The sequence below is a fragment of the Primulina tabacum genome, chromosome 14 (genome assembly GCF_025594145.1).
Source record: "Primulina tabacum isolate GXHZ01 chromosome 14, ASM2559414v2, whole genome shotgun sequence".
Taxonomy (NCBI): domain Eukaryota; kingdom Viridiplantae; phylum Streptophyta; class Magnoliopsida; order Lamiales; family Gesneriaceae; genus Primulina; species Primulina tabacum.
Genome location: NC_134563.1, coordinates 7,229,538 through 7,251,903, shown reverse-complemented (window position 1 = coordinate 7,251,903; position 22,366 = coordinate 7,229,538). Strand labels below are relative to the sequence as shown.

Sequence of the window (22,366 nt, the reverse complement as noted above, 5' to 3'; positions counted from 1 at the left end):
TGATACATGTCATCTCATTTTGAGTTACTCCACTGATATATTATCATTTGATTTGTTAACTATATATAAACCCAATTTATTCTCTCAGTAAGTCCCTAAAGACTTAACATCTATTTTCTTTCTATTTATTATAAATTTCATATATACAGATTTCAGAATTCCAAATATGATGAAAATTGAGAAAATGAAAATTTTGAATTAGCAAAACCGTAATTTTTTCTGCCGAATTCGTGTTTTTTTAATATTTTGTAAAATCAAGGATTGTATATGCTTCCGCTACTGCAAATTATAAGTGATAATGATGATATTACGATTTGGGAGCCCACAAATATAATAGTGTTGTATATTTGTTCGAGAATCTCTGTCTTCTACTCAAGACTCAGTGTCGATGGCAGACATCTCTCCTTCAAGAGCTTTAGCAACTTTCATTTGTACCAGGATTGCCTTCATTCTCTTTCACCATATTGAGAAGTTAGTCAACAATTTATTGTGTTTGGTAAGTTTGAAGATAATGGCTGTGATAGCACCTGCAAACAATGAAAAGAACTCGTGAATGGGCGCCGGAGGGGTGTCCGGCGTTGCCACTCTGATGCTAAAGTCAGCAGGTTTTCAGATGAACACAATCAATATTTGAGAGAAAATATGTAAGTGCTTTTGAGTTCAAGGGTTTCAGAATCTATAAATGACATTAATACCTGCTATTTATAGTAGAAAATGGGGGTAAGTACCTTGATTCCAAAGCCACCTACTAAATATGTCAAGTCGGCTACCCATACTTGTAGCTTCTGATGACTTCTAGGACACTCCAAGCTCAAGTGGTTCTGACAGATTAGAAGGCCTGTATCTATCATACTCGAGTGTGGTGCAATTCTCGAGGTGGCCCGGGTAGTAGGTTTCCCGGGTACTTGTATGAGAGCCCGGGCTATGATGACTGCCCGGGAAGAGGAGAAGTGCCCGGGTCCTCGGGAAAGTGATAAGCATATTGGCTCTGTCTTGGGCTATCCAAATAACAAATTGGGTTAATGATGACCCGGATCCTTATGGGGGTATTGAAAGGATCGGTTGGAAGGATGAAAAGTGTTTATAAGGGGGGGTTGAATAAACACTTCACGAATTTTAAATTCTCTTCGAGATTTGGATTCAGTTTGGTTACAAACTGATTCTAGGTATCACGTCGGTCAATGACAATTAGTTAAACTGAAGAAAACAGTTGCGGAATATGAACTGACTGAAAGATAGAATATCTAACTGAAATATAATAACTGAAGTAAAAGAACACAATTGTTTCTGGATGTTCGGAGACTTGAATAACTCCTACGTCACCCCTTCTATCACGAAGATAGGATATCCACTAAAAGACTTTGATCAAATACAAGACTTGTACTGACCCACTTCAGTTTGGACTTATCAATGCCAAAACTGAAACTCTTAGCTACAAACGCTTTTACAGTCCTTGACTGAACTTAGCATGACTTAAAGAATTTGCAGATATTACAAAGTGCTATTAAGCTCAAATGTATAGCCTGAATGCTACTGATATATCAAGTGAGTGAGAGCTTTCGATATTTGAATGCAATAAAAGAATTTTGCAGCGTAACAGCTAGCTTGAAAATTCGTTGTAGGTTGGTTGGTTTCTCAGCTGCTCTCTTCAACTATTTATAAGCTTCCATTTCAACGGTAACATTAACTGCTGTTTGAATATTATATCCGTTGATATGCCACGTCGTTATTCTTCTGACAACAGTACTCTGTGACCTCTGAAATGTGGCGTTCCACTAATAGTTGCAGATTGTAGTGGTACTATTTGTCGGTTGTTAATGACGCGTTCAGCTGAATTAATCAGCTGCTGGGCAATAAACTGGTGAGGAGAATAACTGAGTTGCGTTTTAGTTGCGTAGATCAGTTTACTATATTCAGTTGCTGAGTTATATTCAGTTGGTTCGCATAATCAGTTGGCAATTTGTCAAACGCCATAATTTTGTTTCCAACAATTTCCTCCTTTAAGATGTTTGACAAAACTAAGTACAAAATAACTGAACAACTGAACTCATCGTAGATAACATAAAAGTTTAGAATTGAGTAACAGAAAATGACTCAAAGGTTGCTCTTCTTTTGATGATCTAGCAGCTCTTTAATCTCTTCCCCCTTTTTGTCAAATAAACACATCTGAAGAAATAATTTCCGAACATCGATTGATAAGAGATTGACAGAAGAGGATATGTTAGAGACGGCAGAGAGCATTGTGGTTTGCAACGAGTCTATTTTGCTTGTTACAAGCGTCTCCAGATTTTCAACTCGTTTGCTGATAACGTCTTGAGTGATGGAGAGACTCTGAGCCAAACCTTTGTTCTTTTGAATTGCGTCCACTGACTGAGAAAGAGAGATTAAGGCTTCTTGAATTGCTTTCAGTTTCTCTGAGTTGAATTCTTCAGCATGTTCTAGCTTTAGAGAATGTGCTAGTTGAGTATGCTGAATTTTGTACAAATCATTAATCACTCTCTGTATATTATGCTGAATGTCCTTAATCTCTTCAAGAGCAAAATCGAGATCTTTGGCAGAGTTAGGATTTGGCTAATCCGACGCTCCAGTTTCCTGAGAGAGTCGATCAAAAACCACCATGGTTCTTTCAGATATCATTGTTGCAGCAATAGTCGATGCTGGAATATCTGTTTCAGTTACTTCCGCTTGGACCAGAGGAGGTGAAGACTGAAGTTGATTAGCATTTGTGCTTTCCTGCTGAATGTGAGAGTTTGCAGGGTCTTCAACTAGAGGGTCATGAACTGATGCTTCTGCCTGATGATCATCTGAGATTGGAGCTGACACAACAGTTAGAGGATTTTCAGAAGAAGTCAATAGATCCTCCAGATTCTCAGTAATGTGGTGATCTGGTGATTGAACAGACATTATTTCTTGAACATTTGGTTCAGAAATGACAGTTTCAACTGGCTCGTCAGTTAAGATGGGATTCTCTTCAACTGCTTGATCAGCGGAGTGATCAACTGACAAGGGTTCATTGGTGGAAGTTTCTTGAAACACTGATTGAATGATTTCATCAATATGAGCTAGTGTCAAATCAGCTTCAGAATACATCTTGGGATCATCAATAGGAGAAGGTGACACAAATGAAGATGGAGCAATTAAAGATGAGGAGATATCTGCTTTCTGAGAAAGGATAGCAGTATTGTCCTTATCAGACTTTCCAGCTGATTGTTCAGCTAGATCTTCAGTCACAATTTCTTGAGAAAATTCTGGTATGATCAGTTCTTGATCCATTTCCCACTGTTTAATTTCTGCTTGTAGTCCAATTAAATCTGTCTTCAGTTGAGCATAAACTGCTTTATCATTGAATGCAGTTGGACTTGTGGGATTGAAATTTTGCCGAAGCTCAGTAACAATCTGCTTCAGCTTCTTTTCTCTTGAAAGATCAAAGAAATACCTCTTCCTCTGCAAAGCTTGATAAATTGAAGAAGCTTTGACAAACTTCAGCACTGCTCTTTCTGGAGCAATAAATCTTTTCAGCTTAGACTTTTTGTTGAGGTCCTAGGCAAAAACATAGACTCTGAAATTTACCCATTCTTCAAAAACTTGGAGCTTCTCTTCAGCAAATTTATTGACTTCTTGCCAAATTAGATCAATGTGAGTTTGAATGGCATTCGAAGGTCTGGGCTCTTCTTGCATTTTACCTTTGCCCTTAGAGTCAGTCAAAATATGAGGAATGGTTAATCCAGAAGTAGTTGTATCAATCTTTTCTCTGAGCACAACCCCTTTTGGTCTGACAAATGATAAAGGGGAGTAAGGAGAAATACTAATAAGTGGAGCTTTTACTCCAGCAAGTCTGGTTTTATCACTAGATTTAGTGATTATACTCTTTAGCGGAATGGTGAACAAGGGTAACTGATCCTCAGTTGAGGACTCAGTTGGAATTGCCTTCAATGGAACAGCCTGGATTGGCTGTTGAGCTCCTGATTTCATAAACTTATCGGTTGGTATGACTTCAAGTGTAGCAGTAGGTTTGGTTTTCAGTGTCCGTGGTTTCTTGGCAATTGGAGGAGACGGGGTCTTTTCTACATCAGAATCACTGATAAGCAGTTTGCGCTTTGAAGTCTTCTTCTGTGGTAGAGCCTGGGCAATCTTAACTGATTTGGGAACAGCCTGCTGCGTCCCAATCTCTGTTTTGATCTTAACAAATTTTTCAGGAGTGATGTCCAACTTAGTTTTTGGAGGCAAGATATTCTTGGCATTGAACACTTTGAATTTAGATAATCTCTCTGAATCATCAGTTACTAACCCTTTGACTTTCATCAAATAGCTCAGTTGAATTGCAAAACCTTTGGACTGCTTGGTGGAAGAGAACATATTCTTCAAGATGTTGAAAAGAAGGTGCTTCCAGTTGAGTCTTCGTCCAGCCATGATGACAGTAATGGCTTGAAATTTTTCCAAGGTTAAAGCAGCAAAGGATCCTGCCTTTGCCAATAGCCCCTTGGCTACAATGTCGGCCAGTAACTAAACCTCATGCTTCAGCTCCTTCTTTGGATCGGAAACTTTGATTTTCCGTCCATCAGCAGAAAGTAAGGTATGCATTTCTTCGATATCATATGCTTTGACATCAGCAAGTTGTGCCAACCCATCAGAAGGCAGCAAAAATAATTCTCCAAGAGAATCCTCAGAAATGGTCAACAATTGATTGTTGACAGTGGAGATGATGTTACCTTCAGAGTTGATAAATCCATTTGAGTAGAAATCTTGAAGTTCCTTTGGATAGATTTCTTGACAGAATTGCCCTAAGAAAGTTTTCAACCCTGCTGATTCAAGCTTCAGAAAAACATTTTTCATATCGACTTCTCCGATTGATAGGGATGACTCAAAATTGATAGCCATAGCGTTCAATAAATGTGCCGGAATTTGATTTGCCATTGCTGAGATTAAGAAAACCTGAAATTTCACAAGACACAAGCTCGGAGTGTATAATTTTTCTCTTGAAAGTTGATGTACGCGTAAGAATAAACTGAAGTTAAGCGGGGAAAGGTACTTATGTACGTGACTGTTCAAATTCTGGACACGTGTTAGTCCATTGAAAATTTGAGTGAAAACATGTGTATGTGTGCTGTAAGCGTGTGTACAAATTAAACGGTTAATATGCGTCCACGTTTTAAGATAGGATAAGATTCATCATGAGATAGCAGACAGTCACGTCACTTGATTTGGAATATAATATGGTCAATTAGATAGCTTATATGAGAAGATTAGTGAAATACCCAACTGAATTATCAGTTGTAAGACTGAGTCCTTTCAGTTGAGAGTTGACTAACATTTGTCTTCTCAGCTAACCTCTTAAAACCAATATTCCCCCTTAATAGATGCATATAAAAATTATAAGCAATATTAATTAAAATTATCCTGATGCTTAGTAGTGTAAGCGTCTGCTGTAATGACATTGTCCTTTCATCTTCCTTGTCCTGGTCTATAAATAATTCTAGAACAGTTAGTTGCAAATATATCAGCAAAAAGAAATTCAACAGCTAAAATGGCAGATGCAAGTGGTTCAAAAGCTCCGGATATGGCTGAAGAATTTATGCGAGCTGCACTAGAGAAAAGGAAGGAGACAATAGAAGAAGAAGTCTTCCATCAAATCCTTCGCTACTGGGAGGATTTACAAGAACTCCAGTTACTTTGGGAGAATGAGATGGCTACCACTCCTGTCCTAGTGGAGAAACCGGAGAAATACCGAAAGTGCCTGCACGTGGCACACACGGTGAATATATTCGAGTATGACAGAGATTATCAGCTGATGCTCTATAAGGAGAAGAGAATCCTAGAGCTTATGGCTGAATCTGACAGCTTCCATAAGACTTCCACTGGAGATTTATCTCAATGGATGAGCAAGTGGAGAGCTTTTGTTCAGGAAGAATTTAACACTGTAATCCATGGTGATTTCTTCAGATGAATGAAATGTCTATCCAGTTTATCTCTGTCTTTATTTTCCTGTATTTGTTTTCAATTTTATCAGCTGACAAATAACTCATAAGCAAGATTACTGATAAAGATTAACTGATAAAAATTAAGATAAATCAATTAAGCCAAGTATATTGCGAAAATGAGAAAACTTAGTCTCAGCCAATGGTTTGGTGAAGATATCAGCTGCTTGCTGATCGGTTGAAACATATTCCAGTCTGATGTCCTTCTTCAAGGCATGATCTCTGATGAAGTGATGCCTGACATCTATGTGCTTGGTCCTGGAGTGAAGAACTGGATTGTAGGTAATATCAATCGTGCTTGTATTGTCACAAAATATGGGTGATTCTTTTGCGTCAATTCTATAATCTCTCAGTTGTTGCTGAACCCAGAGCAGTTGAGCACAGCAGCTTCCAGCAGCAAGGTATTCTGCCTCAGTTGTGGAAGTTGCTATGGATGTTTGCTTCTGCTGAACCAAGATATCAGTCTGTCTCCTAGAAACTGACATGATCCACTTGTACTTTTACGATCAAGCTTATATCCTGCATAATCTGCATCTGAATAGCCAACTAAATTGAAAGATGAATCCTTAGAATACCATAACCCAACATTTTGTGTGCCTTTTAGATATTTTAGAATACGCTTGGCAGCTGTGAAATGTGATTGCATAGGATTTGCCTGAAATCTAGCACACATGCAAACAACAAATACAATATCTGGACGACTAGTAATTAGGTACAATAATGAACCTATTAAACCTCTGTAAAACGTCGTCTCAACTGATATTCCCCCTTGATATGTGTCCAGTATTACTGATGAACTCATGGGAGTATTTGCAGCTGAACACGATTACATGCCAAACTTCTTCAGTAGTTCCTTTGTGTATTTAGTTTGACCTTTGTGTATTTAGTTTGACTAATGAAAGTACCCGACTCCAGTTGCTTCACTTGTAATCCAAGAAAGAATGTCAGTTCACCCATCATGCTCATTTCAAATTTCTCCTGCATCAACTTAGCAAATTTCTCGCATAATTTGGGGTTAGTTGACCCAAAGATGATGTCATCAACATAAATTTGAACGAGTAGAATATGATCATTCTTGGAGAATTTGAACAAAGTCTTGTCAACTGATCCAACAAAAAAATCGTGATCAGTTAGAAATTTTGAAAGAATGTCATACCAAGCTCGTGGAGCTTGCTTAAGACCATATAAGGCTTTGTTCAAATGGTAGACATGATCAGGAAGGTGATGATTGATAAAACCTGGAGGTTATTCAACATAGACTTCTTCCTGCAACTGGCCATTCAAAAATGCACTCTTTACGTCCATCTGGTAGACTTTGAAGTTTTTGAATGAAGCATAGGCAAGGAAAATTCTGATTGCCTCCAGTCTTGCAACTGGTGCATATGTCTCATCGTAGTCAATTCATTCTTCTTGCCTATAACCTTGTGCTACTAGCCTTGCTTTGTTGCGCACAACTGAACCATCTTCGTTCAGTTTGTTCCTGAAAACCCATTTTGTACCTATAACAGTTTTTGAAACTGGTCTTGGAACTAGGTTCCAGACATTGTTATGGATAAACTGATTTAGCTCTTCTTGCATTGCATTTATCCAGTTTGGATCAGCAAGAGCTTCATCAACTTTCTTTGGTTCCAGTTGTGATACAAAAGCTGAGTGAATAAATAGATTGAGCATCTGATTTCTTGTTCTCACTGGATCAGATGGATTACCTATCACCAATTCTGGAGGATGTGATTTCTTCCATCTGAGTTCAGCGTTTATTGCTTCTGATTCAGCAACTGCTTCTGTGGGCAACTGAATGTTTTCAGTTTCAGTTGGAGCAATTTCATTTGGTAACTGAATATCATTTGTTTGCTCTATCAACTGATAGTTAGGAACAGCTTCTGGTTCAGCTGGTTGATCTAATACTTCTGGTTCAGGTGTTTGGAGGTTGTTTTGATTGATATGATTGTCTTCTTCTTCATCATCCTCCAAACTGATATCTGTAAATCTATCCACTAGCTCAACTGGATCAGTTGGCTTATCAGTTAGTACAGTTTCTTCAAAAACAACATGGATAGATTCTTCAACATTCAGAGAATTTTTATTAAAAACTCTATAGGCTTTTCTCACCGAAGAATATCCAAGAAATATTCCCTCTGCAGATTTTGCATCAAAAGTTTTTAAATAATTTTTGCCATTGTCAAGAATGAAGCATCTGCAACCGAATATTTTGAAATAAGAAACCACACTTTTTCTTCCATGCCAGATCTCATAAGGTGTTTTCATATGATTCTTATTAATCATTGATCTGTTATGAGTATAACACGCAGTGTTTACTGCCTCTGACCAAAATCTTTGAGAAATACCCGAATCAGCAAGCATTGTTCTAGCAGCTTCTTTAAGGATCCGATTTCTCCTTTCAGCTACACCATTTTACTGAGGAGTTCTAGCTGCTGAGAGCTCATGCTTAATTCCAGTATTTTCTAAAATATTTGAAAGAATTTGATTGATGAATTCAGTTCCTCGATCGGATCTGATTCTATCAATACCATCTGATTTTTCATTTAATAATCTTTTGAAAAGCTTGATCAGTTGTGCAGCAGTTTGGTCTTTTGTCTTGAGAAAAATAACCCAAGTAAATCTTGAAAAATCGTCTACAACTACCAAGGTGTATTTCATTCCCCCTAAGCTCATGACCGGTATTGGACCAAATAGATCCATGTGCAACAGCTCTAAGAATCGGGAGGAGGATTTACGGCCCTTGTTTTTAAAAGAAGATTTTACTTGTTTACCAAACTGACATGCTGGACAAATTTTGTCTTTGATAAAATCCATTTTGGGCAAACCAGTGACAAGATCGTGGTTACTTAGATATGCAATAGATTTGAAATTCAGGTGGTTTAATCTCTTATGTCACAACCAGTTTTGAGAAAATTTTGAAGCAACTAAACATACTGGTGCATAAGGTTGATCATTCCAACTAACTTTGTATGTATTTCCACACCGTTTGCCAGTTAGGATGATCTCATTATTTGAGCATTTGACTGAACAAGAATGTTTGTCAAACTGAACTGATAATCTATTATCGCATAATTGACTGATGCTAATCAGATTATACTTGAGATTCTCAACTAATAAAACATCATTAATGATAAAGTTACCATGGATAAGCTTACCCTTACCCACAGTTTTATCTTTGGAATTATCTCCTAAACTGATGTTTGGTCCAGTGTACTTAACCAGTTGAGATAACAAGTTTGACTCTCTTGTCATGTGTCGTGAGCATCCGCTATCCAAATACCATATTGATTCAATGCTTGTACCTGTTACCTGCAATCACACACAAGATAAGATTCTGGTACCCTTTTCTATTTGGGTCCGAAATTGATTAGTCCTTCAGGAATCCAGACTTGGATCAGTCTAACTGACCGTCCAGTTGCTGTATTCCAGATGGTCTTTCCCGATCTGTGTGTGCTTGGTGTATGGTTTGCAGAAGATACAACATGTGATTTGCCCTTTTTCAACTGATTGTTCAGCCAGTATCTTTTCTGAACTGGCTTCCAGTTATAGTAATTGGAGTAGCCATTTGAATAATTTTTGCTAAACATTTTTGGTGACTGACTGCGTGAATCAGTTACCTCTTTTGGGCTATAACCAATACCACATCTTTTGCCCTTGTTCATACTTTCAGTTGGCTGTTCAACTAGTTTACTTGGTTCCGGTTGTTCTTGTTCCATAACTGATTTGACAAAGTGAATATATTTTCCTTTGCCAATAATCAGTTTTGGTCGAGTATCTTTGGGAGACATTTCATCTTGGTTACTGAACCCTAAGCCAGTTTTATCAGTAACTGATTTCTGTGAGTTCTGTATATCAGTCAATGCAACAGATGATTTGTTCCAAGCCTGAATAAGCTTAGTTTGATTTGATTTTTCAAGCATTAACTTTTGAATCATTAATTGATCCTTGCTTATTTCAGTATTGAGTTCAGCAATCTCCTTTTTCAGACTCAACATATCAACTGATTCATCAGTTTTAGTCTTATTGTTTATAGGATCAGTTTGCTTTACTCTATCCTTTTCAAATGATAAGGCAAGCTTATGATACTCACTAACCATATCATGCAAAGTTGAAATAAGTTCTTCTCTGATAAAATCAGTTGAGCTAAAGTCAAATACCTGTTGGCTGCTGGACCCCAGTTCTGTATCACCAGTCATCAAGCATTTCACTTCCTCTTCATAGTCACTAGAACTGCATGAAGTTTCTGGTTCTGACCCCTCGCTGTCAGTTTCTGCCCATTTTGATTTGCTCTCTTCAGCCAAGAGCACTTTATGCTTCTTCCTAGAGAACTTCTTATCATCCTTAGATCTCTTTTTGTGCTCATATGTTTTCTTTCTTCTTTCAGTTGAGCCTTGACTATCTTTCTTTGGTTTGGTACAGTCAGCAATAAAGTGACCTGGTTTGCCACAGTTGTAGCAAGCGTTTGATTCTTCCTTGGAATTGCTTCTTTGATATTTATTCTGAAAATTTCCCTGATTTTTCCTCATAAATCTTCCGAACTTTTTAATGAACAATGACATGACATCATTGCTAAGTTGATCAGCAGCTTTTTCAACTGAGCCAGTTGACTCTGTTCTAACAGCAGCTAAGGCAGTCGTGGCTGCTGGAGTAGAAGATTCTCCTTCTCGAGTTTGCAGTTCAAACTCGTAAGCTTTCAAATCAGCAAATAGATCATGAACCTCAACTTTGTTCAGATCCTTGGACCCTCATTGCCATGGTCTTCACATCCCACTCCTTGGGAAGACCTCTGATTACCTTCAATGCAACTTCTTTGTTTGTGTACACTTTTCCAAGTGCATTTAATTCATTGATGATGCAGCTGGTTCTTTCATCATATTCATGCATCGTTTCACCAACTCTCATTTTGATATTGTCAAACTTCTGAACAGCAACAGAAAGTTTGTTTTCTTTGGTTTGTTCGTTCCCTTCGCAAAGCTGGATTAGCTTCTCCCAAATCTATTTGACTGTCTTGTACATTTTGATTTTGCTGAGGGTTACTTTATCCAGCGTCTTGTATAATACGTCCTTTGCCACATTATCCAAATTGGCTTTTCTTTTATCCTCTGTCGTCCATTCTTCTCTGGGCTTTTCTATACGATGAGGTGCCCCATCAGTGATGGCAACAGCTGTGTTGGCTTTCAAAATCTTCATGGGTCCGTCAGTTATAACGTACCACATATCATCATCTTGTGCAGCTAAGTGAGCCTGCATTCTTATTTTCCAGTCATCAAAGTCCTCTCTGGAAAACATTGGAATCTTGTTAAAAGAAGACATACTGAACAGTTTGAGTAAGATATTCTGAGACGAAATACAACTGCTCTGATACCACTTAAAAGGATCGGTTGGAAGGATGAAAAGTGTTTAGAAGGGGGGGTTGAATAAACACTTCACGAATTTTAAATTCTCTTCTAGATTTGGATTCAGTTTGGTTACAAACTGACTCTAGGTATCACGTCGGTCAATGACTATCAGTTAAACTGAAGAAAACAGTTGCGGAATATGAACTGACTGAAAGATAGAATATCTAACTGAAATATAATAACTGAAGTAAAAGAACACAATTGTTTCTGGATGTTCGGAGACTTGAATAACTCCTACGTCACCCCTTCTATCACGAAGATAGGATATCCACGAAAAGACTTTGATCAAATACAAGACTTGTACTGACCCACTTCAGTTTGGACTTATCAATGCCAAAACTGAAACTCTTAGCTACAAACGCTTTTACAGTCCTTGACTGAACTTAGCACGACTTAAAGAATTTGCAGATATTACAAAGTGCTATTAAGCTCAAATGTATAGCCAGAATGCTACTGATATATCAAGTGAGTGAGAGCTTTCGATATTTGAATGCAATAAAAGAATTTTGCAGCGTAACAGCAAGCTTGGAAATTCGTTGTAGGTTGGTTGGTTTCTCAGCTGCTCTCTTCAACTATTTATAAGCTTCCATTTCAACGGTAACATTAACTGCTATTTGAATATTATATCCGTTGATATGCCACGTCGTTATTCTTCTGACAACAGTACTCTATGACCTCTGAAATGTGGCGTTCCACTAATAGTTGCAGACTGTAGTGGTACTATTTGTTGGTTGTTAATGACGCGTTCAGCTGAATTAATCAGTTGCTGGGCAATAAACTGGTGAGGAGAATAACTGAGTTGTGTTTTAGTTGCGTAGATCAGTTTACTATATTCAGTTGTTGAGTTAGATTCAGTTGGTTCGCATAATCAGTTGGCAATTTGTCAAACGCCATAATTTTGTTTCCAACAGGTATCACCACTCATCCCTAAAATAATCGGGCTAGAGCTTGACTCGCTGTCCCGATTTAGTCATAGTTGTACATTTATTGAATTTCTGAGTGTGTTGAGAGCATCGGGGTCTTCAGATGTCTTTGAGCTGAGATGAAAATACCAGGGTCTTGATTCCAACCATGTTTAAGATATTATGCAGGGGTCTCATATCTCTCGGTCTCTAAATAAGATGCCGGTACTTCAAATCTCCCAGGCTCAATAAATGGTGCCGGGGCCTTATATCTCCTGGGCTTAATAAATAATGCCGGGGCATTATATCTCCCGGGCTTAAGAAATAATGCCGAGGCCTCATATCTCCCAGGCTTAATAAATGGTGCCGGGGCCTTATATCTCCCGGGCTTAATAAATGTAGTGTCGTTTAGTATTCTTGGGTAGTCCAAAGGGTGTCATTATTACCCATGCTTTAGCATTTATACTGCCGAAAATCGTTTCATATTCCGAGGCAATAATGACCTTGTCTCCTTGATATTCTCATATGTACTTTCATACGCCCATTTCAATTTACGAGGTGAATCTCCATCGTCCATGTGTATCCAGATCAACGGCCGAGATCTCTTCCCACCGCCTATATATATTAACCCTTTTCAAAAATCACTTTCAAATTCAAAATTTCGGCGAAGCCCTTGCAAAATTTCTTCTCGAAGCTCCTCAGTGCAAAACATTCAACTTCCGACGATCCTCCACCGTATTTTACCCTAAAAACTTGTAAGTTTTTTCCTTCTTTAAACTATGTCTAACTCTACCTCTTCAACCTCAGGAGCCAATGCGCGAGGCTCGCCTAGTGCAGAGTCCACCGCGTTGCGCTCTGACTCCTTTCCGTCTCCCCCTCGTCGTTCTATTACCAAGCCTTCTAAAAAACCACTTCCCCGTCAAACCAAACCAACCTCTTCAAAACTTTCTTCTAGCTATTCCCGAGCTCCATCAAAGAGCAAGGGTAAGGGCAAAGCCCGGGTCTCGAGCCCTCCTCCAACCGAGACCCCGGGAGCTCCCTGGTTCTCCTCTATGAGCAGCACCCTGCGCTCGGGGACAGATGAGGAGCTCCGGGTTCTGGGGTCCATCCCTTCTAATTTTCCCATTTTGATTCCCGGTCCTTCTGATCGGGCATATCACCCACCCCCCGGATGTACCACTTTCTTTCGGGACCAAGTTAGGAATTGTCTTCGATTTCCTGTCCCTCTTTTTTATATCGATGTTGCCAAGTTTTTTGGCGTACCTGTCAATCAACTTCATCCCAATTCTTTCAGGATTATGGCCTCGGCCTATGTCCTTTTTAAAATGAATAATCTTCTCATCACCCCCCTCATCCTTCATTATTACTTTTCTTGCCGGCTTGGGGATAATGCATTTTCCCTGACTTCCCGGCTAAACTCCCGATTCCTTGATGACATCCCTTCCTCTCAAAAGGGATGGAAAGGAAAATTTTTTTATATCCAACTCTCGGGTCCTCTTCCCTGTCTAGTCGGGTTTCTCTCTTCCTTTCCCCCAACAACCTACCCTTCCCCAATCTGGTGAGTCAAACATTAGTAGAGGGGCGTAAGTACTCCTCTTCAGCCCTCATCTCGGACGAAAATTTAGTAGCCTATGGGTTGAGTTCCCGGGCTGAGGACCCCTTGGATCGGGTTATTGACGAGGTGGCGGGCTCGGGCTCTCAACCCGGTACATCATTTCTCTACTCTGTTTCCTTATTCCCTTATCTTGCTCGTTTTAATTTGCCATAACCTTGTCTCCTCTTTATGCAGATAACTCCGAGATGCAGGCATCTTTTGCTAAGAGGCGAGCAGCTGAGAAGGCAGCCCGAGAGAAGGAAATGGCGGCTCACCGAGCGGCTGCTGAAGAAGAGAAGCAACGGGCTGCAGAGGCGGCAGCCCGGAGAGCTGAAGCTTCCTGGGAAGACCCTCCCCGGGATAACACTTCCCGGGTGATGGCTGAGACCTCGGAGGAATCTGAAGATCTTATTCCTCTCAGTCAGAGGAAACGAAAAGCTACTGCGGACCCTGAGCTGGTCATTCTTGAAGACCTCCCCGAGGGTGGCCAGGGCACCTCCCGATCTGCTCCATCTCCTCCCCTCTGCCATCAGTCCAATGAAGAACCCGGCCAAGAGCTTCCTTCAACCGATCAGCTTTCCCAGGCTAATATCTTTTTTGAGGAAGCTACTGCCACTGGTGTTAAGCGCCTCAAGCAGATACTCAGCCCTGCTGAGGCGATAATCTTGAAGAGTACTCCTGCCAGTGTTAAGTTTCTGGAGGGATCAAACCGACTTTTGTCTGTAAGTTTTATGCTTTTATCTTCTTCCCTTTCTCTCTCTTTTTTTTTAACTCTTTCTTGTTCAGGCTGCCCAGATGATAGTCTCGGCCTTTGAAGAGGTGGCAGCGATGCCCACAAAGAAAGGTCAGCAAGCCCGGGCGGCTCAGGAAATTCATGACCATCTTCAAGGAGAGATTGCCCGGGTTCAGAAGCTTCATGAGGAGAAAACCGCCGGTCTCCAAGCTTCCCTGGAAGTGGCCAATCAACAACTGGTCTTGGCTCAGCTCGCCCGAGATGACAGCCTAGTCCGGGAGGAGGCTTCTCAGAGGCAAACTGCGTTCCTGGCATCCCGAATTAGCTATCTTGAGGATGAGGCCAGTGCTCAGCAACATCGGGCTGAGATTGCTGAGGATAAGCTCAGACTCCTATAGCTGACCCACGAGGAATGGAGGACTGTCTTCCTTCAATCTGCGGAATTCCAAGCGGCTGTTGAAGATAGTTCGTATAACTACTTCAAAGTTGGCTTTGAGAAGTGCCGGGAGCAGTTTGAGGAAGAGGGCCGTATCTCGGCAGTCAGGGAGGGCTTTCCAGACATTGACAGGGCCATTGACTCCCTTTCCAAGGACGATGCTCCTGAGAAGGAGGCTGAGAAGGCTCCTGAGGAGGCCAGGGGAACCATCTAATGCAGAGAAGATTTTAGAATAGGATTGTAGTTTCTGTACTTTTCCTTTTTTACTTTTTTCATGTAATCCCTGCCTTCGGGCTTTTTATCAACGAAATCTTACTTTCCTTTCATTCTTATTGTAATAACAACCTGACATATACCCGGTCTCCTAACATAATCATAATATTCACATCTTAATAAATTAAAAAATTTGTAAGTGTCGAGAAATAACCGGGAATTTCAGTAAGTGGCCTAAACTCTTGAATCAGCATAATAATCCTTGTATTCTAATCGATGCTCGAGATATAAACCCTTTAAGTTAAGGCACAAAGACTTTGCATCGTATGAGTTGGTCAGAGTATGAAATCCTGGGCTGGGGAGCATGTCTCGGGACTTGGGAATGGCCGAGGTGTGGTGCCCCGAGCCAGGGTGTAGTGCCCTGGGCTTTTAAGAACCAAGGTACTGAGCCTTGGGCCGGGGAGCATGTCCCGGGACTTGGGAATGGTCGAGGTGTGGTGCCCCGAGCCAGGGTGTAGTGCCCTGGGCTTTTAAGAACCATGGTACAGAGCCTTGGGCCGGGTAGCATGTCCCGAGCCAGGGTGTAGTGCCCTTTGCTTTTAAGAACCAAGGTACGGAGCCTTGGGCAGGGAAGCATGTCCCGGGACTTGGGAATGGTCGAGGTGTGGTGCCCCGAGCCAGGGTATAGTGCCCTGGGCTTTTAAGAACCAAGGTACGGAGCTTTGGGCCGGGGAGCATGTCCCGGGACTTGGGAATGATCGAGGTGTGGTGCCCCGAGCCAGGGTGTAGTGCCCTGGGCTTTTAAGAACCAAGGTACGGAGCCTTGGGCCGGGGAGCATGTCCCGGGACTTGGGAATGGTCGAGGTGTGGTACCCCGAGCCAGGGTATAGTGCTCTGGGCTTTTATGAACCAAGGTACGGAGCCTTGGGCCGGGGAGCATGTCCCGAGACTTGGGAATGGTCGAGGTGTGGTGCCCCGAGCTAGGATGTAGTGCCCTGGGCTTTTAAGAATCAAGGTACGGAGCCTTGGGCCGGGGAGCATGTCCCGGGACTTGGGAATGGTCGAGGTGTGGTGCCCCGAGCCAGGGTGTAGTGCCCTGGGCTTATTCAAATAACTGAAGCTTGGTACTTCCCAAGTTTAAGATACAAGAAATAATACATAATACTCCTCTTTGAGAAAAGTAGATCTTTCATTATATCTTCAACCAAACCATTACATCTGTTAGGCATAATACTTCTTTAAATTAAATACATTTCAAGGCCTTTTGAGTCAATGTCCTTGAGCATTTTCTAAATAAAAGGATCCCGAGCTGACTCTCCAGGTAATTTTATAAGGTCCTTCCCACCGTGCTTCCAGCTTCCCAACATCCCCAGCAGGGTTGACCTTCTTCATGACCAGATCCCCTACTTGGAAGTCTCCGATCCTAACCTTTTTGTTATTTGATTTCATAACCCGGCTCCGATATGTTTCCATTCGAATGAAAGCTCGATCTCTTTTTTCTTCCACCAAATCCAACTTCATAGCCCGGCCTTGATCATTGTTGTCCGGGTAAGATTCTACCCGGGAAGATGTTTGCCCAATTTCCACTGGAAGGACTGCTTCAGAACCATATACCAAGTTAAAAGGAGTTTCTTGGGTAGGTGCTCGAGGAGTGGTTCTGTAAGCCCAGAGAACACTGGGTAATTCTTCCACCCAATCTTTTCCTTTGCCTTGTAGCCTTGTTTTCAATGCTTGTACAATAATTCTATTGACAACTTCTGTTTGGCCATTAGCTTGAGGATAGGCAACAGAGGTGAAAGACTGAGTGATCTTCATTTCCCGGCACCACGACGTAATTTATTTGCCCTGAAACTGTCTTCCATTGTCCGAGATCAGTCTTCTGGGCACTCCAAACCGGCACACAATGTTCTTCCATAAAAATTTTAAAACTTCTTGCTCAGTGATTTTAGCCAAGGGCTCAGCCTCTACCCATTTGGAAAAATAATCAACAGCTAATAGCAAGAATTTCTTCTGAGTCCGATCAATTGGGAAAGGGCCTACAATATCCATGCATCACTGATCAAAGGGGCAAGATGCCCAAATATGCTTCATGAGAGTGGTCGGGCTGTGTCGAAAATTTGAATGATGTTGACAGCCCGCACAAGCCTGGACCACCCGAGCAGAATCTTGAATAAGAGTTGGCCACTAGAAACCAGCAAGCATTGTTTTCCGGGCCAAAGATATTCCTCCGATGTGCTCAGCACAACACCCTTCATAATTCTCTCGGAGGACATAATCCACCTCTTTCTCAGATAAACATTTCAAAAGAGGTCCCTGGAACGATCTCCTGTACAAGATATTATTTAAGAGAACGAACTTGGGAGTCTGTCTATTAATTTTTTGAGCTCGGGCTTTGTCCTCGGGTAGTTCATTATTTACAATGAACTTGATAAGAGGAGTCATCCAGGAATCCTCGGGTCCGGATAATATTTCTTCCTCGGTGGAAAGGATCAGCCGGGAAACACATAGGACCTCCCGGGTGCTGACTTCTGACAAAGAATCAGCCATTTTTTCCGGAGCATCTGCCTCGCCATTCTCCTCCCGGGGTATTTGTTCAATACTCCAATCAGCAAAGCCTTCTACTTGGGCTTTGATGAGCTGTAAATATTTTAGCATCCTGTCATTCTTAGCTTCATATACGCCCTCTATCTGTTGAGTGATTAGTTGCGAATCAGAGTACAGAATAATCCTAGAAGCTTCGACTTCCCGGGAAGCTCGGATATGAGCCAGAACAGCCTCATACTCGGCCTCATTGTTGGTCACCCGAGAATCGATCCTTAATGCCAATTTTATCTTCTCTCCCAGAGGAGATATTACTACAACCCCTACCCCACAACCCGCAAAGCTGGACGCCCCATCCACAAATACTCTCCATACTTCTTCTTCTTCGGGTTGAATCATCTCGGATAAGAAATCTGATAAAGCTTGTGCTTTGATGGCAACTCGAGGTTTGTATTCAATGTCATACTCTCCCAACTCTACTGTCCATTTGATCATTCGTCCGGATACTTTTGAATGAGTCATGATCCTGCCAAGAGGACTATTGGTAAGAACAATGATTTGATGTGACAGGAAGTAAGATCGTAGCTTCCGGGCGGTCATGATCAAGGCCAAAGCAATCTTCTCTATTTCTCTGTAACGGAGCTCGGGGCCTCTTAGAGAATGGCTGACATAGTAGACGGGCTTTTGATCAGAGCCTTCTTCTTTTATTAGAGCCGAGCTGACAGCATGCTCCGTAATAGAAAGATAGACAAATAGTTTTTCCCCGGGCTCCGGCTTTACCAACACAGGGAGCTCTGCAAAGTGAATCTTCAAGTCCTGGAAGGCCTGTTCACATTTCTCATCCCACCCGAATTGTTGGGCCTTCCTTAGAACCTGGAAGAAAGGATAATTTCTGTATGCTGACCGGGATATAAATCGAGACAGGGAAGCAATCCTCCCAGTCAGCTTCTGTACTTCTTTGACAGATCGGAAAGATGGTATACACAACATGGATTTGACTTTTTCTTGATTCACCTCGATCCCCCGATCTGTCATTATGAATCCCAAGAATTTGCCACTCTTTACGCCAAAAATACATTTTGCAGGGTTAAGCTCGATCCCGTAATGCATGAGAGTGGCAAAAATTTCTTCTAAATCAACAATAAAGTCCGCAACCTCCTTGGACTTGCCGAGAATATCATCCACATAAACTTCCACATTTTGTCACAGCTGCTTCTCAAAGACTTTGTTCATTAGACGCTGGTAAGTAGCCCCTGCATTCTTCAACCCGAAAGGCATTACAATATAACAAAATGTACCTCCCGAGGTGATGAAGCTGGCTTTATCTTGATCACTCTTGGCCAGGGGAATTTGATGATATCCCTGGTATACGTCCATGAAACTTAGTAGTTCAAAACCTGAGGTAGAATCCACCAGCTGATCAATCCTTGGTAGGGGATAATGATCCTTGGGACAAGCTTTATTAAGATCGCGGAAGTCTACACACATCCGCCACTTCCCGGTAGATTTAGGCACCAGCACCACATTCGAAAGCCATGTAGGAAATTGAATTTCTCGAATGTGGCCGGCCTGTAGCAGCTCCTTCACCTGTTCATCAATAACTTTGTCCTTTTCAGGACCAAAGTGTCTCTTCTTCTGCTTTACCGGGTGAGAGCCCGGATGAATGTTCAGTTGGTGCTCCGCTATCAGGGGTGAGATCCCTGTCAACTCCTGTTGGGACCAGGCAAATACATGAATATTAGCTTTTAAACAATTTATCAGACTAACCCGGGTGGATGTACTGAGGTCCCGAGCCACCCGGATTTGCTGCCCTGGTCCGACCTCTATCATCTCCTGTTCCTCATATGCCACAAAATGTACCTCTCCCTTCTCCACTACTCTTCCTCCTTCTTCATCCACTCGTGCTTTCTTTCTTTCCCTCCTAGTTTTGCTTTGATCAGCTCAGACCACCTCCACATAGCACTTCCGAGAAGATGGATGATCCCCCCGGACTTCTCCTACCCGGGCTCCAACAGGAAATTTTATCTTTTGATGGTAAGTGGATGCCACGGCTCTTAATTCATTCATGGCCGGCCTCCCTAGAATGATATTATACGAAGATGGGGAGTCCACTACAGTGAAAGAGGTCATCATTATCTTCTTGAGATCCTGAGAGCCCAGGGTTAGTGGTAAGACAATCTCTCCTTCCGGGTAGACCACATGGCCAGCAAAGCCAAAAAGGGCAGTTTCCACATCTTCCAAGTGAAAATCCTGCAAATCCATCTACACAAAGGCATCTTTAAAAATTACATTTACAGAATTGCCCGAGTCAATAAAGACCCTCAAAATGTCATAATTTGTCACCCGGGCTTGGATAACCAGGGCATCATTGTGGGGCAGATTTACCCCCCTCAAATCCTCCGGGCCAAAACTGATGACCGCCTCATTTCTCCTCGTCCCCTCTACCTCCATACATTCCCTCCTACTTCTTGATTTTCTCGCCCGATTGGAGTCTCCCTCATTGGAGCCTCCTTATATCATTTTAATCAACCCCGTAGCAGGGGGCGAATTCTTTTTTCTCTCGGGCTCGGGTTCTCTTCTTCTCCTGGGCTCACTTCTCGGATTACTCCTCATACCTCCTCACCGAGCACGGGATCCTGGCTGCCGAGATGTCCAAGGTGGCAATCTTGGTCTCTTGTTGTCGTGACTGGGTCTCGAGGTGGAAGGTAAGACATAATCTCCCTTCAGTGTCTTGCAGTCCTCGGTGTTGTGATAACACACTTTGTGGAGAGTGCAAAATCCTCTCTTCTCTGACACGGATATTTGATGGTCCGGGGCCAGGTCTCTACTGCATTCTTGCACTTCCCTTTCCCAGGTAATCTTCAGAGGCACGTGATGAGAAAAGTGCCCTGGATTATCCCTCTTCTGTCCTCTCTCCTCGGGCTTAGACACCCGTTCTACTCTCTCCTTCCTTACAGCCTCCCTCTTCTGTTTATGAGCTTCTTCCATATTGATATACTTCTCTGCCCGAGATAATAAGTCTTTGAAATCCCCGGGCACTTTCTTGGTCAATGATTTGAAAAACTCACCCTCCCTCAAACCCTGGGTGAATGCGGTAGTCTTTGTTTCAGTGGCACAAGTGGGAACGTCAAGAGCCACTCTATTGAATCTTCTGATATAAGCCACCAGACTCTCCTTCGGGCTCTGCTTGACTTCGAAAAGACTAAAAGCAGTCTTCTTGTACTTTTTACTGCTGCTGAAATTGTGTGAGAAAACTTTTTGGAAGTTTTTGAAAGAACTAATACTTTGAGGAGCCAAACCCTCAAACCACCTTTGAGCCGAGTCTACCAATGTTGTCAGGAACACCTTACACTTAATTCGATCAGTATAACAGTGTAACATGGCCATATTCTCAAACCTGGCTAGGTGCTCCTCGGGGTCTGCGTTACCATCATAATCTTCCACTTTGGCCGATTTGAAATTCCCGGGAAGAGGTTCTCGGACAATTATCTCAACAAACGGGCATCCCTTGGTGACATCCCGGGAAGTACTCCGTCTCTCCAACTGCCCTTCCAGCACCTTCATCTTCTGCCTCAACTCCAACAACTCTTCCGCCACAGTAGGAGATTTGGACCCGGCGCTGGACTCCTCGTCTTCTCCTCTCACCTCCTCCTCCCTCATCTCCTGCTCCTACTCCTACTCATGCTCATGCCTATCTCCGGGTGGTGTAACATGATAAGAAACTTCTTTCCTGGCCATGGCTTTCTTTATGGCATCGGATACAATCTTTTTCAGCTCTTCTGGGGTCAAAGTAATGAGATTTGGTCTGGTGTTATTAACACCACCTTGTCTCGACGTCTGCCGTCCATCCTCCTGGGCCCGAGAATTATCTTGGTTGGTTCTTCTTGTACAAGCCATATCAACGTTTTAATCTCACTTTCCCACAGACGGCGCCAATGATGTGATCTCGCTAAAATGGGCGAGCCGGGTTAGGAGCTCCAACGGATCAAATCAACAATTTATAGCGTTTGGGAAGTTTGAAGATAATGGCTGTAATAGCACCTGCAAACAATAAAAAGAACTCGTGAATGGGTGCCGGAGGGGTGTCCGGCGTGGCCACTCCGATGCTAAAGTCAGCAGGTTTTCAGATGAACACAAGAAATATTTGAGAGAAAATATGCAAGTGCTTTTGAGTTCAAGGGTTTCAGAATCTATAAATGACATTAATACCTGCTATTTATAGTAGAAAATGGGGTAGGTACCTTGATTCCAGAGCCACCTACTAAATATGTCAAGTCGGCTACCCATACTTGTAGCTTCTGATGACTTCTAGGACACTCCAAGCCCAAGTGGTTCTGACAGATTATACGGCATGTATCTATCATACTCGAGTGTGGTGCAATTCTCGAGGTAGCCCGGATAGTAGGTTACCCGGGTACTTGTATGAGAGCCCGGGCTATGATGACTGCCCGAGAAGAGGGGAAGGCCCGGGAAGAGAAGAAGTGTCCGAGTCTTCGGGAAAGTGATCAGCATATTGGCTCTGTATTGGGCTATCCAAATAACAAATTGGGTTAATGATGACCCGGATCCTTAC

At 42.1% G+C, this 22,366-nt stretch overlaps 1 protein-coding gene across 1 annotated transcript; it reads right to left on the bottom strand.

Annotated features, from left to right (window-relative positions):
• Positions 1 to 20,412: 20,412 nt before the first annotated feature.
• Positions 20,413 to 21,453, bottom strand: LOC142523739 (uncharacterized). The gene has a single exon (XM_075627472.1). The coding sequence runs from the start codon at positions 21,451 to 21,453 to the stop codon at positions 20,413 to 20,415; it is 1,041 nt and encodes a 346-aa protein (XP_075483587.1).
• Positions 21,454 to 22,366: the final 913 nt, after the last annotated feature.